Genomic DNA, 26491 nt, shown 5'->3' on the forward strand with positions numbered 1-26491 from the left:
GAACCAGTGCCCGAGAATGGCAATTGCCACCCTCTGAGTCACTCACTTCTGGGAGCCGGAGCAAGGCCTACTAGGCTCCCAGGTCCTGGCTGCTGCTTCCATGCCACTGGCCCTCAAGCTGGGTCATGGGAATGAGCGAGGAACGCCCGAGGGCAAGGGGACATGGCCAGCCCAACGGGCACCCAGTCCCACCCTGGTCAGCGATGCCAGCCAACAGCCTCCTGAGCTGATGCTGACCTTGGGGTGAGGGTCAAAGTCCGTCCCCGGCCCAGGGTCCCATCTGCCCTTCCGAGCCGCAAAGCCTTCCTAAGGAACCTGTGAGGGGAGAGAGCCCACACACAGTATCCATGGTCCAGGGCCCCGCACAGGGTAGAGGCCCAACGCAGGCGCAATGCAAGCAGCACCCCAGACATGAGGGCCCACGTCTCCCCTTCACAGTCAGGCCCCAGATTCCTACAGAAGGGCCTCGTCTTTTTCTTTCTGATGACGGAGTCCAGCTGGCCTGAACTTGCTACCCTCAGCCACCCAGGAGCTGAGACTGCAGGCGTGTGCCGCTGTGTGTGGCAGACTGAACGGCTCTGCGTGCAGCCTGGAAACAAGACCCACGAGTCAGCGTGACCAGCGTCCCAGTGGGCTGCACACTGAGGACAGCATCACTGCACGGGGAATTTGTCAGTGTGGGGGTCACGGTGATGGTCAGACCATGGTGCTCCCACACGGCACCAAAGCAGCCGCAGGTCCTCCTTCTGGTCCACACAGCAGTAGGTGGCGTTGTTTGCCAGATCCCAACTCTAACTCCCCTACCGAGGGAGCACCAGAAAAACCACCTCTCAGAGAGGCCTTTCACAGTCCCGTTAGCATTCGGAGAGGACGCCTGTGGGTCACGTGGATGCACACAGAGCCCGCACAGACAGCCCTGGGAACACAAGAACTCTCTCGCTCTCCACAGATGCAGACCTCCCCTAGGGGTCAGTGTGCACAAATGCACAGCAGAGCCAACTGTTTCTGCAAAGACATTTACCAGTCATAGGTCAGGACATCAATAAATAGGTCTCAGTAGTCCTTGGACAGAACATCAGGGCTCGCAGAGGAGTACGTACAAGTGAGAGGCAGTTTGGGCATCGGGCAGAGTCCTGGACTGTCTGCAGCTACCCCTGCCAGGAGGGCTCCTCCCCGCGGGGTGGGGGCAGTGGGGTGGCCTCCTCCTCCCCAGTCGCTTGGTTCTCCCTTTGGGCATCGATCCACCTCTGCGGAGCTATCATCTTTTTGGGCCCATAGGGCGGTGGGCCAATGAGTGCCTCAATGTCCTCATAGTTTATCACTTCCTTTTCCAGGAGGGCATCTGCCAGCTAGAAAGAACAAACAGAGCAGTGTGTGAGTCTCAGCGACAAAGACAAGACAAGAGCCTTTGAGAGCACAGCATCTGAGACAGGCTCTCATTTAACAGAGGGCCTCTGTCCTGCGAGGCATGTGGGGCCGTCTGTGAGCAGGACACCTCCGACGGGTCACTTTCCCAGGGAAGCTGAGGCGGAGGCAGCTCAGGCAAAGAAGAATCACTCCCTGTCTCACTCTGGAAACGCTCTCCCAGCTGCCAGCCTCGCTGCCTTCTCTACTTCCTTCCAGAATCTCGGCCTATTTCTAGCAGCTGCAGCTTCCTGCAGCACGTAGGGCGGCGTCCAGGAAAGGGGATGGCTGCGGGGCCTCCCGCTGGGCTAGGGTGCTGACCCGGCAGCAGGAGGCGGGCCTCCAGGCGGGGGCCTGGGAAGCACGCTGAGGGGAGCCCACAGCCACGTCCTCGCACTGGCTTCTTGCTGGCTGAGCCAAGACTCCCAGCCTCTTCCTTCTCTTGCCGCCCACAGCCTCACGAATGCCTTCCATTCCCCACTGACGCCCCAGCCACATTTTCTAAACAATGGTAACCCCGACACAGGTGGTGCCCCTATAGCCACTTGGCAGGGGACACAGGAGGGCTTCTGCCTGGCCCCCACTCATCACAACGTGCTATGGTGACATATGACGTAGATGATATCAGCCTGAGAAATCTAGAAGCCTAAGTAACTCAGCAGTTCTGCACCGTGGGGTGCAGAGGACACCCCCTTCCTGTAGCACACAGTTCATGGTGTCAAGTTGAGAAATTTACTTTTTTAAAAAATAATGTATTTAGTACAGGGTCCTCAGGGTCTCACTACACAGATCAGACTCAGTAATGCTCCTGTTTGCAGCCTCCCAAGCACTGGGATTACAGGCGCGCACCACCAAGCCCAGTCTCAATCCCCATCTCATTGTGTCCTGGGGGCAGGGCCAGCACAGCATGCTGGGGATTGAACTTGGTCTGGGTCTGCCTAAGTAGATGCTTTAATCTGCTGAGCTATCTGACCCTCCCTAGCCTAAGAAGTTAAGGCATTTAAATGACTCAGCAGGACCCAGGGTCCTCACTCTGTAAGCACCCTCAGCCTGTGCAAGAGGAGGGGATGGAGACAGCATGAGTGCCTCACTGGCCCTAGCCTGCTTACAGTTTGAGGGAGAAAAAGAGCCTTGCTCTCCCCCTTTTGCTCTTTTTTTTTTTTTATTGTTTAACTAATATCATTTTTCTCCCCTGGCAGTGTCTCTAAGACCTGTTTTTCTATGTACCAAATAGGGTGTTGGGTCAAACAGTGTTTACTGAATATAAAGTAAACCAGCCCCATGGGGAAGAAAGATCCAAGAACAGAGAATAATACAGATTAAATACCCACTTGTGCATTCACTCTTTTGCACGCCCCCCCCCCCATATCCAAGCTCCAACAGTGACAAACGCCTGCTTCCCCCCAGCCTGAGAGACAGGTGGCAGAAGGTGGTTTCAGAGCGGGGCTCCAGGATGGGTCCTACCAGCAGCAGTCTTCTCCCTCCCTACCCCTTGCCCTGCCCCAAGAGATCAAAGGCAGCTGGGTGGGGTTCCTAGAGGTAGCTGGCAGCTCTTCCCCACTCTGCCTCAGACGCTTCTTGGCTCGAATCTCATTCATGGCCCCTTCACCGGAACGTGTATTCCTCTTGCTGGCCACAGGCTCACAGCCATAGGTCTTCCTGGCCACATCCTTGGCTGCCGCCTTGCCAAGAAGGTGGCTGTACTTGTCCTCGTAGTCACCGGCAGGGCTCCCCACCGCAGGGCCCTGCTGGGCTGCCTGCTGCTGCTGCTGCTGCTGGGCCAGCTCCTTTAGCTCCCGCTTCTCCTCAGCCTTCTGGGGCTCCCGCTCCTCCTCTGCGCGGCAGCAGGATTCCAGCTCTCCATCTGAGGGTGCAAACTCCTTTCTGAAGATCGTGACACAGCGACAGTCATCATTTTCCCCGAAGGAGAAGGATGTCAGGCCCGCTACGTCCCACATCACGTGGTGTGCTCCTCTCCAGCTTCTTCGCAGGCTGAAATATTTTCTGGATCTGCCCACTGTCTTGGATGAAATCTGACGCTTCTTTCTCCATCCTTTTACAAAACTCTATTTTCTGTTGTTTCTTTTGCTCTTGTAGTTTCTTCAGATGGGCCTTGCGCCGCATCTCCTGGCCACCAAGGCTGGGTGGCTTCTCTATGGAGCTCAGAATGACGCCCAGGAGGTCCGCCATCTTGCAAGTCCCCCTCTTGCTCTTGTTGCTTTTGTGGCCTGCTGCCGCCTTGAGCTGTTGCCTCTCACCATGCCACCCTGCCTTGGAGCCAGCTGATTACAGGCTGAAACCTTCATCAACTATGAGCTAAATAAACTTCCTAGGACTGGGGATTTAGCTCAGTGGCACAGCGCCTGCCTGGCAAGCACACCCGGTCCTGAGTTCAGTTCCTGATACCAAATAAAATAAACCTTTCCTTCCTTAATTTTGGGTGTTATTTGGTCTCAGCAATGAGAGAAAAGAAACTAAGACACATCCCCACTCCGAGCCCTGGCTGCTAGGCAGTGCTGTGCCCCCAGGACGCACCTGGCTCGTAGGCGGAGGCTGGGGCAGCAGCCCCGGCCTGACGTTGCCTGGCTGGGGAGCTTTAGCGGAGCGAGAGAAGGCTGTTCCTCCGGCCTGTCTTCACGTGCTGCCAAGAGCTATCGCCCTTCCTGCGTCCTGGGCGGCAGTTCACAGAGCAGGCACACACCTCAGCCGACCTCTCAAACCCACTGCCCGGACTACCTCCTTGGGATAGCCAAGGCCACCAGGACAGGCTGAGACTGGGGAACTCACAGGTAAGAGAGCCCCAGGATGTGGCAGCCCCATGCTTTATGGTTCCTGCGCAGGAAGGGGCCACTGGGACTGGGAAAGCTGAGCACACACGAACCAAGCGTGGGCCGCCTCCAGGCAGGGTCCAGAGCCACGGAAAGTGTGTGCCAGAAGGGAGACAGACACAGGGCGTGCAGGCAATCTGCACCACGCTGGCAACTGTTCTATACCTTGAAAAGGTTCTAAAATTGAAAAAGCTTCTTGGAGCTCGGCATGGTGGTGCGTGCCTCAGGAGACAGACAGGAAAATCAGCAAGAATCTGTGCTGCGCCTGGGCTACACTGCGCTCAGAGCAGGCCTGAGCTGCATAGCGAGACGCTGTCTCCAAGTAAGTATTTGTTTTCTTTCTTTTCTTTTTTTTTTCTTTTGTGGAACTGGGGATTGAACTCAGACCCTTGCACTTGCCAGGGAAGTGCTTAGTCTGCTAAGTCATCTCCCGGCCCTGGTTTGTTTTCTTGAGACAGGGTCTCTCTATGCAGTTCAGGCTGGCTTTCAGCTCGCTTTGTAGCCCAGGCTGATCTCAAACTTGCAACAATCCTCCTGTCTCAATAATTTTTTTTGAAAAAGTCTAGACAGAGCTGACAACAGGCTATAACAACCAGCACTGGTCATGTGCATGCCCTGCTGGGAAGGGGCTGGATGCCTTGGCTCAGGTCAGCACCCTGCAAAGCCGGCCCCGTGCCACACCCATGCCACTCACCGCCTGCAGTTTGTCCAAGTTCTCCAGAAGCACCTTCTCCGTGTGCCGGTAGGCCTTGGCCACCAACAGCTTTGCCTCCTGTAAAGCCAAAGAGGCAGCTGTCAGCCAGACCCGCTGCTATGTGCAGAAAAGACAGGACAGGCTTGTAGCAGGCCCCCCGTCCCTCGTCACGAGCAGTGGCCCCGCTCTGTCTGACTCAGGGTGCCCTGCTCTTCCTGCTCACCTGCCACCACCCACACTGCAGGCAGCATCCAAAGGACCCTGGCTGTCCTCTGTACCTCGGCTGCTACACGAGCAGCTGCAGCTGCCCCAGCACAGGCTGGTACCATCCTGGTGTACCTTGCTGGCCACAGGCCCCCTGGGGGCTGGCTCTGCCACTCAGAATGTCTGACAGCCGCCCCACAGCTTCATCTGGAGCCACAACACCTGCGGGCAGGGATGGCAGTGCCAGGCAACTTACATGGTCCATCATCTGCTGGAGGCCCTGGCTGAAGGGGCGCCGCCCAATGCCTGTGAGGCCCTCCTGGGCCTCAGGGAAGGAGACCGGCCCGACGGTGGGTGCCATCCCAAACTGCTTCACCATGGAGTAGGCAATGCGAGTGACCTTCCTCAGGTCATCCTGGGCCCCTGCAATATGAGTGGAAAAAGGAGGGGACCCTCAGGAGCCAGCACAGCAGCACCAGCCCTGGGCGGCAGGGCCACAGCTCCCCCCAGGGAATCCCTGTGACCGGGACACCCGTCTCTTGTTACTGTTCTGGAAGCAGTCAGCCTCGCAGATGTGCCTGGCTTTGCAATCAACTGCTGAGGCCACTAGAGGTTCTCACACCAAGACCAGGCCTGAACCAAGTCCCTGCCAACCTCAAGCCTGAAGTCTCTGGGACAGGCTAGGGCCCTGTGACTTCTCTAGATAGCGCAGCGGAAAGCCAGCCTGGGATCAGCTGCTGCAGTTTTATCCAGTTCTGTGTAGCGATGACTGAGAATTAACCAAATACATTTTAATGTGCCACTGGGAACCAAAACCAGGGCCTTAGGGCTGGCCAGATAGCTCAGTGGATTAAAGCGCCTGCTTAGGCAGATGCAGGGACCAGGGTTCGATCCGTGGCATGCCATGCTGGCCCTGACCCCGGGTCGCACTGAGATGGCAATTGAGACTGGGCATAGTGGCACACACCTGCAATCCCAGTGCTTGGGAAGCTGAAAACAGGAAGATCGCTACAAGTCCAATCTGTACTGAGACCCTGTAGACCCTGTACTAAACCTCCACCCAAAACCAACCAAACAGGGCCTTGGGCATGTAAGGCAAGAGCTCTGCCCCAGAGCCCCAGCCCCAGTGAGTGCATCTGCAGTCTGTGTACATGTGAATCTGTGTTGTATATGCCTCTCCTCAGTTCACCCGCCACAGACAAAGGGCAGGAGGGCTCTTGGACTGGGCCTCACCAGAAGTGACCCGGCTGAAAGAGATGGCCTCCGCCGCACGGCCACCCAGGGCCATGCACATGCGCTCGAACAGCTGCTCGGTAGTGAGGAGGTGCTGGTCCCGGGGCAGCATCTGCGAGAAGCCCAGCGCGGCGTTGGTGCGCGGTGTGATGGAGACCTGCAGGGGGCGAGGTGGTCACGCCGGCAGGAAGTCGCGTCCTGCTCTCACGCAGGCTGGCCTGTCACAGTCAGCTCTTGTTTGATTTATTTACATCACCCCATTTTTGTTTTTGTCTTTTTGAGACAAGGTCTCACTAAGTAGCTCAGGCTGGCCTTGAGCTCACTTTGTAGCCCAGGCTGGTCTCAAACTCGCAATGATCCTCTTGCCTCAGCCTCCTGAGTGCTGGGATTACAGGGGTGCACCACCATGCCCAGCACTATTTTTTTAATTATTATTTTTTATCACCCCATTTTTAGAACAGAAAGGAATCCTAACACCAACTTGGAGCACAAAGGGCTCCCAACAGGTGTCTTACTCATCACAGCCTGCGCAGGAAGCGACCACAATGGAGGTGCTGGACAAATCCTGCCCCAGCAGTCGCGCTGACCCTTACAGGTGCCAGGAGAGAAGAGCCCTTCCTACCCACTCTGCGGCTTTGAACCTACAGAACCCATGGCCCGGAGCAGCTGGGGAGGAGCGGCCCGTGCTCCATCGGATGACCAGGCAAGGCCTGAGCACTCTGGGGGAGCCTAATGACCCCAGCGCAGGCCAGGGCTGCAGTTATATCCCAGAGGCAGAGCACCTGCCTCCTCTGCACAGGGTTCTGGATTCCATCACTAGCGCCGGAAAACCCTCCAGAACCAAGTTGCACGATGCATCCTGCTGATCACAACGACCAGAGACAGTAGCACTTCTGCAAAGGACAGTGCCGAGGTATCTACCTTGGAGCCACTGACTAAAAGGAAAATCTGAGGATGAAGAGAAATTCAAATTCTGAAGTTTTAATCATCTTGGGATTTTCTGAGTTAACTTGGATTTTCTAAGCTGTTGTTCAGCTTCGATGCTGGATCTCCCAGGGCTTGCTAGACTGCCGCCCCCACCTGCCCAGCTGGCCCTGACCACAGGAAACACTTGGAGCATGGAGTGTTGAAGGCTCGGGTTCCTGTTGGCACAGGAGGTGGAGCCTGGTGGCTTCCTTGGGCTGTGCCAGGGCACGGATCCTAACCCTAACCCACACCAGGTCCTGGGGGAGCAGGTGGACCCGCACCCCAGCTGTAGTCCACACTTCCCAAAGCAAGGTCTGCCATCCACACATGGGCCCACGGGCTCTCCGGAAGCTGCCTATAGCACCAGCGCTCAGTCACCTGTGGGAGGGGGGTTTCCACTGCGTGCCTGCAGCTCGCACAATGTGCTGGCTTCAGGGCAGCGGGGCGCACGGTGAGCGGCGCAACCACAGCAGTCACTGCAGCCATGGCTCAGAGGTGACCCGCGTTCCTCTCACCCACCTTCATCACAGCCTCCGTGTGCTCCAGCAGCCAGCCCACCAGCGCATGGCCAGACTCATGGAAGGCCACCACCCTCTGCTCCTCCCTGGAGAGGACCTTGCTCTTTCTGGCTATCCCTGGAAGAAGCAGAGCCCAGTGAGACTGGCCTCCCCTTGGCCTGCCCTAGCCCTTTGTGCCCAGCACTTTGGCAGCTCTGCCTGGCTTGGGGCCTCTTGCACCAGCTGTCACTGCTGGCACCCCCACTCCAGGGGATGTTGGGAGGAGAAAAGACAAAGAAGCCAGATCGCTCCCTCCTGTAAATGGAAGCACAGAACCACCACCCCTGTAGTAAGCCCTCCTGTCCTGCCTTCCTGAGGGGCTGGGCTCAGGAAGACTGCCTCTGGCGTGGTCACTGACTCTATACAAGGTCTCCGCTGAGGGCTGGGGAGATGGCTCAGTAGAATAAGTGCTTGTCTGGCAAACACAAGGGCATGAGTTCAATCCCTGGTTCCACAAAAAAAAAAAAAAAAAAGGGAGAAATAGTCTTTGCATGTCACCCTCCAAGGTCTCCGCCGAGGTCACTCACTGCAGCCCTGCTCTACAGCTTATCAGCTGACTCCCTCGTCCCTGGGGCAATACTGGGTAATTACATGCTCAAACATTGGTGGAACTGCATCGGATCCAAACTCCAAACACCTCTGGGTTCTACTTAATGTACCCTGAATAGGCTCTAGGCTCCTGGCACTCGGGAGGTGGGACTAAATTCACTGAAGACACAGAGGTAGGAGGGTAGCACTGCAGTGGAGACCACGGCCCTCCAAAACCTGCTGCGACTGAACAGAGATGCAGGCAGCTGGGCGCTGGCAGTGGGTGTGGGTGGGGACCCCCATTAGCAGGTCACACACGGGAAGCAAGGTCCTACTATGACTGTATTGTTGCTTTTTGGAGACAGGGTCTACGTTCCAGGCTGGCCTCCCACTTGAGGTCCTACTACCTCAGTGTCCCAAGAGCTGGCTTTGGCATGCACAGCACGCGCGCTGTGCCACAGGATCCTGGGGCCCTGCCACTCCCCTGAATCTCTCCTGCCTGATACTGTGGTTGTAACAGTGCCCAAAGGACAAGCTGCCTGGGGCGAGGAGTGGGTTCTGCCTCCTCCAGCCACCCAGGTGCCCCGTGTCCCCAGGACACGCCCCTGCAAGGACAGCCTGCGGGGGACTCTGGACTTCACCTAGTGCCAACGGCTCTTTCTAATGTCCCTTCACCTCAGGCTACTGCACAGGGCTGCAGAAGCTTCAGGAGGGCCCCAGGCTTGCCCCAGCTCTTCAGCACCTGAGCAACCACTGGGAGAAGCCCCACCTGCTGCCCAACCACCTCCTGGCCACAAGCACTGGGAAGAGAGTGGGCAGAGCTGGAGTCCCTGGTGCAGCAGCCTTGACCTACCCCAAACACAGCTGCCCTGGCCCCTGGCGGTGGAGGCAGCTCCCACCTGGGCTGCAGGCCCGTGTCTTTGGAGTGCGCCTGTGTTGGGAACCCTGCAACATCCCACACTGAGGAAAGGTGAGAATTCTTCACTATTTATAAGGCGACTTTGAGCTGGGACCCACTCTACCTCCCACCTGATTTTAGTTTTGTGGTGTTCTGGGCCACTCTAGCGGAGGACACAGACTTCCGGAGCGCCAGCCCTACCTGCCACCACCCGCTCCACAGCATACTCAAAGTCTAGTGTGTGCACTGATGCGTGCCCCTCCCGGGCGGCGTGCAGCGCAGCCTCGTTGCAGATGTTGGCGATGTCGGCACCTGCAACACAGACAAAGCCTGGCGGCTGACGGACCAAGGAGCAGGGGGGGCGAGACGCGGCCGGCTGGGTGCTGTGGGCAGCGGGAAGCAGGGGCAAGCACAGAGGGGCGTCAGAGCAGGACCATGGCGGGGGAGCAGCTGCCCAAGGAACGGTCTCCCCCGCACCCTTGTGACACTGCTGTGACCACCAGTATAGGCCTCTGTCATCCTGTGCTTCACTCTGCCATTTCACTGGGGCCTGATGGATGTGACGCCAGGGCGTGGAGACTACCCGACGTCAGGGTAAGAGGATTTTTGTCTACACTGAGTTTTTGGTCTGGGACTGGGCACAGACCCAGGTCCTGCAGAGTGAGGGACCCAGCCCCTCACTCTCTCTGATGGACCCGCGCACTGGGGATCACACTCAGGGCCTCAGCATGGTAGCAAGGGCACACCCTGAGCCCTATCCCCACCCCCTTATTTATTTTTTGAGGTGGAGTCTTGCTAAAGCCACTAAATTATCCAGGCTTGGCTTGAACTTGTGACCCTCGTGCCTCAGCCTTCTCCTCACCCAGTCTGGACTGGAAGTTCCTGAGTGACACCCAGGTGATGGTCACAACAATGCCCCAAAGGCGGAAGCACAGGACCACTCTGACAGACACTGATGAACATGAGGGTGCCCTGATAGCTACCTACAGTCAGCGTGGCCACAGACTGCTGTGGGGAGGAAGAGTGCTGGCCACAGTCCCGTCCCCTAGGCCGGGTGGCCGGCACCCCAGTGGCAGTAAGGGGCTCCCTCAAGCAGGTCGGAGCCCACCTGCAGCGTAGAGGGCATGGGCCCAGAACATACCACTGAACCCTGGCGTCAGCTCTGCCAGGCGCTGCGAGTAAAAGGTGCTGTCCTGGGTCAGCTTCAGGCCCTTCAGGTGCTGCTCGAAAATCTCCCGCCTCTCCTGCCAGGTGGGAGACAAGGGCTGGACAAATGGCCTGGAACAGTGCTGGGGGCCCCTGGGGGCCCAGGCCTTGTGCCTGGCAGGCAGTGTTCACCGTCCTACCCACAACCCATGGTCTGGGACAGCAATGGGAGGGCTGCAAGCAGTTTACAGAGAAAGAGACTGAAGAGGAAGCCTCCCACACACCCTGGACGCCTTTCCATATGCCTGGCCACACCTCTGCCTGAGAGAAGAGGAAGCGTCCCAGGCTGCACCCAGAACACGTAACACACCTAACATACATAGCAGAACCTCCCTGTTCTTGTAGTTATCAGGATTGAACCCAGAGGCTTTCTGCTAAGCTATATCTCCAGCTTTTTTAAAATGTTGAGCCAAGGTCAGGGTGTTACCCAGGCTGACCTCATGCTTTCAATTACCCTGGCTCAGCCTTCCAGGGTGTTGCAATGACAGGTGTGTAGCGCCTGGCTACGATGTCCTTTTTTTCTCCCAGAGACTTAGATCTCAATATGTAGTTCATGCTGGCCTTGAACTCACAGCAATTGTCCTGCCTCAGCCTCCTGAATGCTGGGACTACAGACATGTGCCACCATGCCCAGTTTAGAATTTCCTTCCTAAAAAATTTTTAAAGCCAGGCATGGGGTGCACACCTGTAATCCCAGTGCTTGGGAGCCCAGCACCACAGGAGGATCACTGCAGGCTTAAAGCCATCTCAGGCAGCAGAGAGAGTTCAAAGCTAGGCTGAACTACATAGAAAGACCTTGTCTCAAAAAAACCCAAAACAAATCCTAAAAAATTAATGTTAAAATGAAAATACATAAGCCCAAGTTTAATAAATAAGAAAAGCCACTGTAATCTCAGCACTCAGAAGGCTGAGCAAGGAACCGCCGTGAGGCCAAGGTCAGCCTGAATGGCATCGCTGCCGCCCCTCTGGAAAAAGACAAGCCACGCCAGCTTGGTCACCATGAACACGTCTCCACAGGCACCAGGCAGAGAGCGGGGTAGGATACTCTGTTACCAGCATCACTGGGTTTACTCTCAGGCCCTAGGTGGGCGCATCGTCAGAGCCCTTCCAGCAGCAGCCTGCGAGTGGCAGGCCCAGGGCAGAGCTGGACCTGTACTGTGCCTTCGCTACAGGGGTCTGTTGTCCCTGACACAGTGCAGAACATCTGCAACCCAGTCAGGATGAGCAGTGCCAAAACTCACACTGGCCAGGGCCCCCTGCGCCTCCTGGGTGCGGGCCAGACACGCGTGCTCTCTCCCAGCACCCAGTGCTCCCCAGTCAGAGGAGCAGCTGTAGTGGAGCCCGCACCTTGCTGCACTGAGCGACAAAACTGGCCGACCAAGCCCAGCTCTGCTCCCTCCCCAGGGCTTCTGCTCTGGTGGAGCCAGTCCAACCAGGGCCTGTGGACAGGAGGTCATTCAGAGAAGTCACAGGTGCTAGGACAAGCCTCCACCTGTTCCGGGGCAAATCAAGTTCTTCAGTTTGTGGTACTGGGATCAGAGCCCAGAGTGTCACACATGCAGGTGTGCTACCACTGAGCTACACCCTAACCTTTGAATTAAAAAAAAATTGCTTTGAGATAGGATCTCACTATCTCAGGCTGGCCTGACTTAAAGTGATCCTTGCCTCAGCCTCTTGAGTGCTAGGATTGCAGGTGTGTACCACACGCTGGGCTCTAAAGTTTTCAAATTCTAAGACAAGGTCTTGCTAAGTTTTCTAGTTGGCCTCAACTTGCATTCCTCCTGCCTCAGCCTCCTAGGGAACTGGCGTTACAGGTACGCACCATCACATGGGACAAAGAAAAGCTCTGAAGAGAACTCGGAGCACAGCAAGGCTCCTCACAGAGCCTGGCTGGGGCACAGAGGATACACAGGGTAGATTTTCCTTCACATTAGACCACCAACCCCAACCAGAAAGTCAAGGGCAGCAACAGAATAAGTGAAGCCAGCTGCCAACCCAGCAAGGGCACCAGGTCAGGTGTAGGGCACCAGAAGGGGAGTGTGTTCCGGAAGTGTGGCTGCCCACATCCCCGGCTGCCCTGGCTCCCCAGTCCTCACCTGCAGAGTGGGCAGATCAATGAAGACATGCCGGTCAAGTCGGCCAGGCCTCATCAGAGCGTTGTCTAGGATGTCAGCTCGGTTTGTGGATGCCAGAACGATGACATGGTCTGTAGTACCCATTCCTGGGGACAGACAGGCACAGGGGCCTTCAGGATGGGGCACTGGTTCCCTCTGCCTGGTAGAAGGGCAGTGCCATGCAGCACCCCACTGTCCTCCTGGGAAGCACCCTAAGCCAAGGTACCTTGACTGTATCTAAGGCCCCATCTTCAGTAGCTGGCCCCTAGCCTTGGCCCTAGACCAGCTTCTTGGCCAAGAAGCTACCTGTGGGTTCAAAAAGCCCTGTATGACAACACAGGCCTACAATCCCAGCTACTCAGTAGGCTGAAACAAAAGGATTATGAGTTCAAGGCCACCTAGGCAACTTGGTGAGGGCCTGGATCTCAAAATAACACCCCAAAAAGTGGGTTCAGAAACTTATTGGCTGGGCATGATGGTGAACACATGTGACCCCAGGGCTTAGGAGGCTGAGGCAGGAGGAACATCTCGAGCTCAAGGCCTGGGCTACAGTGAGACCCTGTCTCAAAACTGACAGGTTCCGGCCCTACTATGAATTGCTGAATTATTATGGTGGTCATCTAACATGGCTGAAGCCCCTAAAACAACAGCTTACCTCCCAGAGACCACCTCCCACCTTCTTCTCCAACTCAGCCCAGGGTGCAATTTCCTCTCACCTTTCGCACACCCAGGAGACCCCAATCAGCTCCTTACATGTAATAAAACTGACCCTCCAACTCCTCCCCAGCGAAAGTGCACAGGAGCCCCAGCTTTGTCTCAGGCCAGAGGAGCTGCGCCACCTGCCCTCGATCCTCTCCGTGTCTTTGGAGTTAATAAAGGCTTCTTTTACCTCTCTTATCTCTTTACTGTGCTGCTGAAAAGATCTATCAAAAACAACATTAACAAAAACAGAGTAAGAGGGGTGGGACATTGCTCAGTGGCACAGTGCCTGCCTGGCAAGCCCAAGGTCCAGGGTTTGATTCCTGGTGCCAAAAAAAAAAAAAAAAAAAGCAACAACGAAATGCCCACTACAAGGACTCAACTTCCCTGCCAGGCCTGCCCTAAACTCGGAGAGGACTAACCCGCCCCGTCTCTAGCTTTGTCATTCTGATGTCACTGAACTGGAAGCGTGCTGTGTGCAGGCTTGGAGACTGGCTCCTCAGCCAACAATCCCCACACTGAGCTGAGCAGGCTGGGAGCTTATTTTTTCTTTTATTTTTGGATGGGGTCTCACTAGGTGGTCCAGGCTGCCCTTGAACTCTCAGTCTTCCTGGCTCGGCCCTGAGTGCTAGCTGGGCGTACGGGCGGGGAGGACACACCCTGCTGGAACTTTTAGTTTTATGGCTGTATTGCACATAGTAAGGAAAGACCACAGTTTAATTATTTGCCCACCGAGGGACACTGGTGCTATCTGAGGACGTAGCCACTGCAGGAAAATAACACTGTGGTGCAGGTAGCTGGCATGGCCTGCTCTGTGTCCCAGGGTGAGGAGTGGGCAGGCCAGCCCACCCGCAGACAGGAGCCAGGTTCTCTGCATCTGGGAAGCACTGGTGCTGTCTGAGATCTACGTCTAGGCACCCTGTAAGTGTTCCCGTCAAATTCAGCATGAGAAGGCACATTCTAAAACGGATGTGGGCGGCTGGGGACATAGCTCAAGGAGCACAGAGCTTGCCTGACAAATGTGAGGTCCTGAGTTCTATTCCCAGCACCAAGGAAAAAAAAAATCCTGCTGGGGATACAGCTCAATAGCACAAGCGCCTGCCTGGCAAGTACAAGGTCCTGAGTTAGATTCCCAGCACCAAAAAAAAAAAAAAAAGTAAAACTGATTTGGGCCAGGCGTGTCGGATGCCTCTACTCTCAGCATTTGGAAAGCTGAGGTGGGAGAACTGCAATGTTTGCATCCAGCATGAGCCCCCCATGAGTTCAAAGCCAGCCTAAATAGGGCCAGCAAGACAGCTCAGTGGACTAAGCACCTGCTTTGGCAAGTGCAAGGACCAGGGATCAATCTCTGATCCCGAATGCCACACCGGCCCCACCCTGGGGCGCTGGTGACCAAGTCCAGGTGTGGTGGCACACGCCTGTAATCCCAGCGCTGGGCAAGCTGAAAACAGAATCACTACAAGTCCAAGCTGCATAGAGACCCTGTACCGAATACATAAATTAAAAAAAAAAAAAGCCTGAACTACATTGTAAGACCCTGTCTCAAACAAGCAGAACAAAACAAAAAAGGAACCGACATGACAAATCTGTGTGAAACCCTAGATTTAATCTGTGGCACTGCAAAACAAATGAACAACCACAAAGTCTAGGATAATCCACAAGAAAATCTTTAGGCTCTAGTAAGAGCAACGAGATCTTAGTCTCCACACTAAAATCAAAATCTCATCATCAGGATGTCATGGAAACAAACACTCCTGAAGACGAGGAAGAGTGAAGAGCCAGCGGTGTCAGAGCTCTACCCGAGGCCCAGAGCAGGGCCTGCTCCAGACCCCCAGCCCGCTGCCCCCTCTCGGCACCAGGCAGACCCCCTGCTCCCTGCAGAGCCAAGCCAGCCACCTGAGACCTCTGCGAGCCCTGCAGTGGCCACGGCCTCACTGCCCAGTGGCCTGTCCAGACAGGGGCCTGGCACAGTGGCCGGAGCAGTGGGCTTCTCTAGCACAGAGGCCCTCACCTCGCCTCTGGGGACAGCTGACAGCTCTGAAGGTGCCCGGGCAGGGTCTCCCCTTCTCCCACAGATGTGCACACAGGATAGCAGGGGCTGCACATCTGTCAGATACCAACTCTTCCTGGGCCTGGGCTGTGGCTAATTCAAGCCACAGAGAGCGAGGCGGCAGCCCCACTGTGCCCCCATGGCTGGCACGCAGCAGGGCGGGGGTGGAATACTGCCGAGGCTCCTGTGCAGGTTCATCCGTCTTCTCCTTTCCCAGTATCCCAAGCTCAATGCCCCGTGGAGGGGCAGGATGGCTACTCTGACTCAGGCCTCAGTTTCATCTGTTTCCTAACTTACTTTAATTAGGATTTTCACCAAAAGCTGGGTACTCATTTATAATCCCAGCACTTGGGAGGCGGGAGGCTGAGGCAGGGGGATCAGAAGTGTAAGGGCAGCCTGGGCTGCACAATGAGCTGAAGGCCAGCCTGGATTACCCAAAACCAAACCCAAGCAATACCTCAGTGTGCAGCAGTGGGTCACTCTTGCTAGCCAGGTACAGTGGTACTGCTGTCTGACACGCTAGCCTGGCGCATGCAGGGGAAGCCATGGGCACAGTCTGAGAGCTGGCACCAGCTCACTTGTGGGGTGTGACACACACGGCTGCCCCTGGGCTGCACTCTGCTTCACTGGGCCGCATGCTGTGCCCACGTCATATCCGCCTGGCTGCCACTATCGGGGTGGCCCAGCGTGTAGCCATCCTGCCTCTCCACGGGGCACTGAGCTTGGGATACTGGGAAAGAAGATGGATGAGCCTGCAGTATTCCACCCCTGCCCTGCTGCGTGCTAGCCACGGGGGCACAGTGGGGCTGCCTCGCTCTCTGCGGCTCCAATTAGTCATAGTAAACATCAGTTTACTTTCTTCCTTTGTTTTATGGTGGTGGAACTCAAACCCGGAGCCTTGAAGGTGCTAGGTGAGTGCTCACCAAGTCCCGGATTCCTACAGCTCCGTGTGAACTCAGTGTTCCCAACCTCCACTTCACGGCACTGGGCACTGGCTGCATAAGACTCAGCCCAGGCCCTCCCACGCAGGTCCAAGAGCCACAGCGCCCCACCTCTGCTGGGCTCCTTCTGGGACCAGCCCAGCATCTGCCAGCACTGCCCTCCACACCTCGATGAGCGTAAGACAGAGGTCTGCTTAGAGCAGCTGCAGGGCCCGGACGCGCAGCTCTGTGGCTCCCGGGCCTGTATTAGTGTGCCCAGGCAGCACCAGCTCTGGGGTGAAGAGACGCTTTCCACGGTGCAGAGGACAGCTCCAAGGAGCGCAGCTCTGATGGGTGCAACTCGGGGCCCATTTGCTGGGGGGAGGGGGCCTCTGCCTCAAGTGCAAGAGGAGGAACAGCAAGACCTGCACCTGCAGCTGCGTGCCACGGCAGAAAGTGGCATCTGATTGCCCCATGGCCACCAGGAAGGGTGCTTGGTTGCTATGCAGGGAGAGCAATGTGGCCCAATCTACTGCACACAGGCACCCGGGTAAGGCCACGGCACCCTCTGACCCACGGGCCAGGACGGGGTAACCCCCAGCACCACTGAGGCAGTGTGTGTACAGCCAGCCAGGCACCTAAGGCCCTAGCAGACTGTCCCACTCCTGTCCAGTCAGCATCATGAGATGCACACTCTGTACTGGTACAGGCAACAGGGCCACCCTGGAACAGATCCCAGACACACTGCCTGCAGGAAGCCCTGGACCCCTGCCTCCCTTGAACTGTCCCTGGCTGGGAAACCCAGGGCTGGGAGCGAAGCTCTTTTTTGCAGTGTTGGGAATAGACACGACACTTTATGATGTAGGCTAGGTAGGTAAAAGCAACAACCCCAGATTTTTTGTTTGTTTTGCGGTACTGGGGATTGAACTCAGGAACCTGTGCTTGCCAGGCAAACACTTATTCTACTAAGCTATCTTCCAAGGCCCCCCCCCTTTTTCTTTTGAGTCAGAGCCTAAATTGCCCCCAGAGACATTCTGCCCTCTGTGGCCTCGTCTCCCACATGCACATGCTGTCACACATGCACAACTGGATGGCAAGGGACAGGAGCAGGCAGGTGTGGGCAGCCCAGGCCCAGCCTTCTCTCTCTGGGTAGGAAGGAAAGCCACCAGCTGTGGCTGCTGCCACATGTCTCAGATTGCATCCTGTCCTAGAGCTGCCCCATAGCTGAAACACACAGTGCCACCAACTGCTGGGGCACCACAAACCCACCGCAGCGCCAGCCTCAGCCCACGCTGGGACACAGAGCAACTCACAAGAGATGTGGCTATAAAACATGTCACGACCGCAGGGATACAGGAAGGACTAGAGAAGACTCGAGAAACATAATACAAGTGACTGCCCTAGAACGGAGCGGTGGGACCAGAGTGTGCACCACGCACTGGTTTATACCACCAAGGGGCAAGGTGCAAAGAAGCCTGTACTACATCGGCAGTGGTGTTGCTGGCTTCCTGCTGGTTTTGGAGAAGAGTCTCACTAAGTCATCCAGATTGGCCTTGAATGCACCGTGGAGCTCAGGCTGGCCTGGACCTTGCCGCAACCCTCCTGCCTCAGTCTTCCAGCTGTTAGGGTCACAGGGACGGGCCACCACACTCAGAGCACGCCTGCAATGTTTCACAAAGTCTAAATTATTCCAAAACAAGGTTAAAGAGGTTTTAACTTGACTTCGTGCAATCACAACTCTGCTGCACATGCGCTGGGCACCAGATAACCACTCGGCACAGTAAGCAGCACTTAAAAGGAACACCACACCTGGGCGTGGTGGTGTGCGTCTGTAATCCAGGCACTGGGGAGGCAGAGGCAGGGATGCAGGTTCAAGGCCAGCCTGGGCTGCAAGGTGACTCTGAGGCAGCCTGAGCTCTGTAATGTGACCTTGTCTCAAAAATCAGAAAAACAAAGAAAGCCCCAAACCTTGGGAGGCTGAGGTAGAAGGCCCTTAAGATTGAGGCCAGCTTGTATGATTTAAGAGGACAGTAACTAAAAGTTACAAATAAAACGAGCTGGACGTGTAGCTCAGTGGTAAAGCATCTGCTGGTCCAATCCTAGGTTGGGCAAAAGAAAAGATGTGGGTAAGTGTCTCAGGAGTAAATATACCTTGAGGAAAAATGTTTTCCTAACCTATAATGCCTAAAATGTAGCCAGAATTTGGTGAAAGAAACTAAAACTGGAAAACTTAAGCAAACTTGATTTTTTGGTTTCAGTGCTAGGGTGGAACTCAGGGCCTCGCGCACGCTAGGCAAGAGCTGGAACCGAGCCACACCTTTAGCCCACCCTTTATTTTGAGACAAAGTCTCACTAAACTGCCCAGGCGGGTCTCGTTTGTCTGTGAGGCAAGTTTTCCTTATGTACTTCAGACTGCCCTTGAATTCACTATGTAGCCCAGGCTGGCCTCAAACTTCTGGTGACCCTCGCCTCAGCCTCCTCAGTGCTGGGATTATAGGCTTGCACCACTACGCCTGGCTCTGGCTCCCTTCCTCAGCCTCAAGAGTAGCCGGGATTGCAGGTATGCACCACCACGCTGGGTTTAGGGCAGGCACTGCTCTATGTTCACAGGAACACAGGACTGTGACACACAGCAGCGCCGGCTGGCTCCTGACAGGTGAGTGAATAAGCAAGACGCACACGGGCGTGCGCACCCACGGCCCAGCACCGGAGAGGCCGAGGCGAGAGGGTTGCTGCCAGTCTGAAGCCAGGCTGGCTACAAAGTGAGTCCGCGGCCAGCCTGAACTGTGAATCCCTGTCTCAAAAAGACAGAAAAGAGGGCTGGGGAGATGGCTCAGTGGAATAAGCACTTCCCTGGTAAGTGCAAGGGCCTGAGTTCAATCCCTGGTTCCACCAAAAACCAAAACAAACCAAGGGGCTGAGGGATAGCTCAGTTGTATAAAGCGCGTGCTTGGGCAAACTCTGTCAGGTGCAGGGGACTGTGGTTCGATCCCCAGCACCACATGCCTCACCGGACCAGCCCATAAGGCAGGCCTAGCCAGCCAAAAACAGAATAAAACAAAACAAAAGAACCACTAAACTAAGATCAGCCAGTTGTGATGGTGTACGCGTGTAATCCCAGCACTAGGGAGGTGGAGGCAGGGCATCACTGTGAGGTGAGAACAGCACAGGCTACAAATTGAGCTCGAGGCCAGCCTGAACTGCGTAACAAGACCCTGTCTCAAAAAGACAACAAATAAGGGCCGGGGAGATGGCTCAGTGGAATAAGCGCTTCCCCGGCAAGCACAAGGGCCGAGTTCAATCCCTGGTTCTGCCAAAACAAACAAACAAAAACAATTAAACAAATAAAGTTGAAAAAAAGGCAGCCTTGCTACACAAGGAGGTATTACTTAGCCATAAAGAGACGGCAAAATTGGGTATGACGGTGCATGCCTCAACTCTCAGCACTCTGGGCAGATGAAGGAAGACTACAAGGACAGGGCAGCCTTGAACTCCTTACTTTCCTGCCTCAGTCTACTGGCGCGGCTGGGACTACAAGTATGCACTGCTGCACCTGGCTAAGAGCTGCGTTTTTGCAGGCAGCAAGGTGATGGGTAGTGTCAGACCATGGGAGATCTCTGCCCTTCACCTTCCTTGGGTACATGAGGCCAGCAACACCCACCCCAGAGGAGAGGAATGAGGCGGCCTGTGGTGCAAGTTCACGTGTCCCGTGAAGTCTGATCAGGTGAAAGGACTGGGGCAGCAGGCGGCATGCAGACACTCACCGTCCATCTCCACCAGGAGCTGATTGAGGGTCTGTTCCTCCTCTGTGTTGGAGAAGCCAGACATGGAGGTGGAGCGCTTCTTGCCCACCGCATCAATCTCATCGATGTACACTATGCACGGGGCTCGCGCTCTTGCTTCCTTGAAGAGGCTGCGCACCCGGGCAGCACCCAGGCCTGAGGGATAGCGCATTGTGAGGAGATGGACAAAGGGAGAGGAATTCTACCTCTGCACGGAGCCGGGTGCAGCTTCTACCAGGGATGCCTAAAGCAAGAAAAGCCCTGCCTGCAGTTAGACCCAAAGTGGCTGCTGTCACCTTCGTGGCCTTCTAGGCCACGTGGAAAGCAGCATTAAAGCATATAAAGCTCAGGCCACCCTGTGTTTAATTCAGACTGTGTTTCCAGGTCTAACCCCTTCAATTTGGCATGGGGGAAGGACCAGGAAGAAGCTGACAATCCCAGCCACAGTCCTACTGGCACTTACCTCCAATGACCTCCACAAACTCCGGGCCAGCCATTGCCAGGAAGGGCACCTGGGCCTCTGTGGCCACCGCCTTGGCCAGCAGCGTCTTCCCGCATCCGGGAGGCCCAAGCAACAGCGCGCCCTTCGGAACCTTGGCTCCAAGCTGGAGGAAGCGCTCAGGACTCTAGACAGCAGCAGACAATGTAACACCCCCACCACGTTCACGGACAAAGGGCACTCGTGTACCCAGCAACTTGCTGTACTTGCCAGGGCTCTGGGCCAAGCACGGTGATCAAGTGGCCATCCAGCTGCAATCACGGCCCTCCCGTTTGCTGACAACCACAAGCTGCCATGTTGCCAGTTCAGGGAACTGGCACGTGTTCCAGTCACCTGGCTTCCTTCTAGGATGCCAGCCGCCCACTCACCTTCAGATAATCCACAAACTCCCGGACCTCCAGCTTGGCCTCATGCATGCCAGCCACGTCCTTGAAGCTGACTCCTTTCCCCGACGTGCCATCCACCATCGTGAAGCGAGCCATCTTAAGCTGGTTCTGTGCACGCGGAGTGAGGGACACTGGTGGCCACTGTCCACCTGAGCAGACTATGGCCCCTGCGGGCCCCAGGGGACTCCACCCACAAGAGGTCACTGTTGCCTTATATCACTGATCAGTAAGAAAGTTTCCCAGAAATTTATTTTTTAAAAAATCCTGTCGGGGCCAGGGAAATAGCTCAGTAGAAGAAGCACTTGCCTGGCAAGCACGAGGTCCTGAGTTCAATCCCCAGTACCAAAAAAAATAAAAATCCTGTCCTGGGGCTGGGGGTGTAGCTCAGGGTAGATGAAGCCTTTCCCCCACCATGAGAAAACAACCAAAGCAGCAAAAGACGAGACAAAAGGATAACTTAAAACCTTTTCTACTACCTAGTTTTTCTAATCATTTGATGTGACTTTACGCAGTACTGTATCTCTTCTTCTGATTATAAGAGTGCAATATACTCCATATGAGAGTCTTAGCTCACTGCTAAGTTCCTGGAGAGCCATGGCCAAGGCAGAGAAAGCTCACAGTAGGCGCATGGCCTTCAGTCAGCCCCACTTTCAGGACGATGTGTAAGGCTGATCAGGCAACTCAAAATCTGCAAAAACACAGACCTTGCTGAGTAAAATCTGGCTTGGCAGCGACGCCCGCCCCCGTGCTGCTATTTGAAATGCCAGTGTGCAGCTGGGTGTGCTGGCACATGTCTGCAATCCCAGCATTCAGGAGTTGAGGCAGGACTACCATGAGTTCAAGGCCACCCTGGGCTACATAGTAAGTTCAAGGCCAGTCTGAATTACCAAGCAAGACACTATCTAAAAAACCAACTTGGGGCTAGGGAGACAGCTCAGTAGAATAAGTGCTTGCCTGACAAGCGTAAGGTCCTGAGTTTGATTCCTGGTACCACCAAAAAATAAAAATAAAAAACAAACTAAGCCAGGTGTGGTGTCCCATGAATGTAATCCTAGCACTAGGAGGCTGAGGCAGGAATTCAAAGTCAGTTTCAAGTACATAAGAAGACCGTGCCTCAAGAAAGTAAGTAAAATGGGGCTGGAGAGATGGCTCAGTGGTCTAAAGCACCTACTTGAAACAAGCTTGGCAAAGCACAGGGACCGCGGTTCGATCCCCAGCACCACATGCCAGCCAGCCGCGCCCCCTGGTGGGCTGAGCTGGCCACACACACACACACAATAAATAAATGTAATAAATAAAAATAAAATAAATATTAAAAAAAAAAAAGAAAGTAAGTAAATAAGTAAATAGAATACAATAAAATAAAAATAGCTGTGTGGACCTGGCCTTGTGGTGCAGGCCTGTAAGCCCAGCAAATGGGAACATCACACATTTAAGGCCAGCCCAGGAAACTTAGTGAGACCCTGACTCTCAAAGTAAATAAAAAGTGCTGAACATACAGCTCAGGAGCAGAGCACACCTGGCTTCAACCTGCAGCATCGCTTAGATATAAAAATATGGGCTGCGGATTTAGCTCAGCGGCACAGCACCTGCCTGGCAAGCACAAGTTGTGAGTCTGATTCTCAATACCAAAACAGGAGCCAGGGAAATAGCTCAATAGAAGTAGCACTTGCCTGGCAAGCGCAAGGCCCCAAGTTCAATCCCTGGTACTGCCAAAAAACAAACAAACAAAAAAACCCAATATACTCAATACCAAGACAAAAACAAACGTAGAAATGTGCTTCCACTCTCTGTGGGAGCAGGTGATGCCAAGGGTGCAGCAGAAGCCCCCGTGGGGTCTCCACAGCCCTGGTGAGTGACCCCCACCACCCTACCCAGGCCCTAGGAAATGTGGTTCTTTTAAGGGCTCCTTGAAAACAGGAAAAGGAAAGTATCCTTTCCAACCCGCTCACAGCTGGGACAGCCTGCTGGGACAGCGGTCTCGGCACACTTTGCTTCACCTCCCTGCCAGGTGCTCCTCACTACCGCTGCCTGCAGGCTGGGGGAGGACGACGCGGCGAGTGCACGCGGGAGGAGCTGCACGCTGCACTTACCAGTGCGCTGAATCCGCCCTCCCTTCCCGTCATCCCAGCCAGGCGGAACATGTACCACAGGATGGCCAGGCCCACTGCCGTCATCCCCAGGGCGTAGAGGGCACTGATCAGGAGAGAGAGGGAGCAGCTCAGAGCTGTCTCCAGGGCAACTGAAGCAGGCAGCACAGCAGCTGTGCCCTCCACAGGGTCCCCATGGGCTCAGCCTAAGTGTGGGGCACATGGGCCAGACCAGTGCAGGATGCTGCCGGCTGAATGCAGTCTCCCAGGGAAAAGTCCACTGGAGTCAGGTTCCCCTGGGAGAAGGAGAGGCAGCTCCGCCCTGCCGCACCTGCCGCCTCTGGGCACGCCGGAGGCCTGGCGTCTGTGTGCTGTGGCTGGGAGGTGGTGCCTGCAGGGGGAGAGGCTCTCTCCACACTGTGAGCCCAGCACACCGTGTGACCATTTAAGTCAACTGTGCCCACGAGCCTGTGGGTTCCATGGCCCTTAACCACCCAACAGCACCACACACTTCTGTTTCTCTCAATGTTGGAAGAAACTCTTGTCAACATCCTCATTTCTCTCTTCTCTGATCCATTTCTCTATCTGTAGAAAACACCGAGCCTCTGCAAGGACTGGTGGCTCACACTATAATCCCAGCACTCTGGGAAGTTAAGGCACGAGGGCCTCAGGTTCGAGCCCAGCCTGGGCAGCTTAACGACTTAGTAAGATCCTGTCTCAAAGTAACAAAGGGCTAGGGATGTTGCTCAGTGGGAAGATCCTGGTTCAATCCCTACTACCATGAGAAACCCCACAAACACGGGCTGCACACTGTTAAATGCCACCACGTAGAGCAAGTGGCTATTCAGCCCCCACACAGATGCCCCTGCACCCATACCGCTCACTCTGCTGGCTGCGGCCAGAGCCAGTCAAGCTTCTGTCTACAGCTTGTTCGCTGGACACAAAGCCAAGCTGGATGGGTTCAGGAGCTGCCAGAGGCCAACATACTTCCCAAAGAACCCCGTGCGCTTGTAGGAGACGGGGATCCTGTCCTTGCTCTCGATGTTCAGCTCATCCTCAGCTGCCCGCAGCTTCTCCTCAAATTTGTCGATATTTGCCACCTGCATGCGGTACACCAAGGCCAGCCGCTGAGGGAGAAGGGGAGGGGAGGGTGAGGTCAGATCCAGCCACAGGACCCCTGTCCTTCTGGCAAGGATGCTGTTTGGAAGGAACTGGCATCTGACCAGATGCTCTAGGTCCCCCAGTACCATCTGGGAAGCAAATGGGTAAAAGACAGGCTCTCTGAGGCTGAGCTCTCCCAAGGAGGAAAATTTGCAGAAAATGGAGGGAGACATCTAATCTCATTCACCACCTCAGGCTCAGCCAGGGAGAGAACCCGCAGAGTTGGTGTCAATGCAACCAGGCACGAAGCTGGGACAGCACGGTCCACTCCCTGAGGCCATAAGCAGTGGTTCTGGGGCGGGGCTGGAATTCAGTTCAGCAGGACTTGCGCACATTTTTCGCCCTACACTGCACCTTGCAACACCAGTCTCGCGGCATTCATCTCCCGGGGATGTGTGTCCCCAGCCGAGCTCTGTGGGCTTGGCTCACATCTGAGCCCAGCTGGGGACCACCGCCCACCAGGGGAAGAACAGAGGCTTCCAGTTCTCTCTGAGGCTGGCGAGTGGCTGCAGCAGAGGTCAGGGACAGAGCAGGAGGAGACACCTGCCATCCCTCCCCACATGCCCCACCTGCCAGGACAGCATTCTGAATGCTTTCTCCTCAAGGGAGAGTAACTGGATGGCGAAGTCGGTGCAATGCTGCGGGGTACAATAATCCTACAACCAGCGGGCTTGAACAATCAGCACCCATCTAGGCACCTGCGTGGGCCGTCGGGCTCATATGCGTTTCTTCTGCTTTTTTGGTTTGCTTTTCTTTGGTTTTATTTGGAACGGGGTCTAGGAAATCCAGGTTGGCCTCCAATGCACAACTGCCTCCCACACGCCTCGGCCTTCCACATGCTGGGATTACAGGTGTGCACCACTATGCCTGGCTCTTCTACTTTTTAGGAAATTGTCACCTCCACCTTCCTGCTCAGCTTTCCAAGCAGTTGGCACGTGCCATCACACCCACAGCCCAGCCCACACTTTCCAAGGCTAACTGTTACGGCTGCACTCTTTAGCCCCGTGGGGACCTGCATCCGCCCCAGGAGAGCCGGCTCTAGCAGGCTCCTGTGCCACCACTTCTCATCTAGGTGCTGCACGGAAGTTCCACTGGCTATTGCCCCAGAGCGGCATGGTGAGGCTCCGAGGGGGAGGCAGGTGGCACTGGCACTGCGGCACTCAGTCTTCACCCGCTGCTCATCCTACGGCCACCTTGTACTGGCTACTGCTGCTAGGTCACCCCACAGGCCTCCGGGGTCTCATATGCCCCTTTACAGCCTCAAACACTTGAATGGTAGAGTATGTACTAATCAAGCACAATACACTGGGTGTTTAGTCCCCACTACTGCAAAATATAACTGAACAAAAAACACTCCTCTGAGAGGCTGAGTCAGGAGGGTGGCAGTCCAAACCAACGGGGATGCAGCTCACTGAGAAGGTCCTAGTTCAATCCCAGTATCATAAACACTTGCACAATCAGTGTGTCTGTCACCAAGATGCACAGAAGGAAAAAGGGTAAAAGAGCCCTTTTTTGGTGCCAAGATCCAAAGCCAAAGTCTGAATCCAGAAGCCACTTCAACCCTGCACTCCGCACAGACCCTCCAGGTGCACCCCTGCGGCCTGCGGCTCACTCCGTCCAGGCAGCGCACAGCTTCTCTGTGAAGGGCTTGGGTGACAGAGCTGCACCGCTGCTGTCTGCCCGCTGCATCAACTCCACAGCCCAGACGACCACACAACCTGTGTAAGCTGCCGTTCAAGACTTGGTCCAGCTCAGCGGATCAAAGTGCCTGCCTAGGCAGACGCAGGGGTTGAAGGTTCAATCCCCCAAATGCAGTGTCAGCCCTACACCCGGGGCTCGCTGAGCTTGCAATTGAGACTGGGCATGTGACATGCATGCCTGTAATCCCAGCACTTGGGAGGCTGAAAACAGAAGGATCACTACGAGTCAGACCTGTGTAGTGAGGGTTGAAGTGGCTTCTGGATTCAGACTTTGGCTTTGGATCTTGGCACCAAAAAAAGACCCTGAAGACCCTGCACTAAAAAAAAAAGTTGGTCCAGACCGGGCATAAAGCTCAGAGCTTACCTAGCAAGTGTGAAATCCTGAGTTTGATTTCTAGTACTGAAAAAAAAAAAGAGTTCATCTAGAACTTCATGGGGGACCTGTGCAGGCCACTGCCCCTGGCTGCCACCCTGGGAACCCCTGGGGGCGCAAGGCAGCTCTACAGAGAGGTGCTCACACTGCAGAAGGAGACTGCAACCAGTGGCCGGCCACATGCACAGGCCACAGTGGC

At 55.4% G+C, this 26491-nt stretch overlaps 1 protein-coding gene and 1 pseudogene across 1 annotated transcript in view; both read right to left on the reverse strand.

The window, feature by feature from the left end:
- Positions 1 to 844: 844 nt before the first annotated feature.
- Spg7 (SPG7, paraplegin matrix AAA peptidase subunit) overlaps positions 845 to 26491 on the reverse strand; it is a 47828-nt gene continuing 22181 nt past the window's right edge. Inside the window, exons 9-21 of the mRNA XM_023705208.1 lie at positions 24046 to 24185; positions 23062 to 23164; positions 20951 to 21076; positions 20547 to 20709; positions 20066 to 20239; positions 12615 to 12739; positions 10454 to 10556; positions 9514 to 9624; positions 7849 to 7964; positions 6364 to 6520; positions 5387 to 5553; positions 4927 to 5004; positions 845 to 1349 (exon numbers count right to left, since the gene is read on the reverse strand). Coding sequence (XP_023560976.1) covers positions 1149 to 1349; positions 4927 to 5004; positions 5387 to 5553; positions 6364 to 6520; positions 7849 to 7964; positions 9514 to 9624; positions 10454 to 10556; positions 12615 to 12739; positions 20066 to 20239; positions 20547 to 20709; positions 20951 to 21076; positions 23062 to 23164; positions 24046 to 24185 — 1764 coding nt within the window. The 3' untranslated portion in view covers positions 845 to 1148. The remainder of the gene's footprint in view (positions 1350 to 4926; positions 5005 to 5386; positions 5554 to 6363; positions 6521 to 7848; positions 7965 to 9513; positions 9625 to 10453; positions 10557 to 12614; positions 12740 to 20065; positions 20240 to 20546; positions 20710 to 20950; positions 21077 to 23061; positions 23165 to 24045; positions 24186 to 26491) is intronic.
- On the reverse strand, positions 2780 to 3594 carry LOC105744052 (annotated as a pseudogene).

The sequence above is a fragment of the Octodon degus genome, unplaced genomic scaffold (genome assembly GCF_000260255.1).
Source record: "Octodon degus isolate 3935 unplaced genomic scaffold, OctDeg1.0 scaffold00215, whole genome shotgun sequence".
Lineage (NCBI taxonomy): Eukaryota > Metazoa > Chordata > Mammalia > Rodentia > Octodontidae > Octodon > Octodon degus.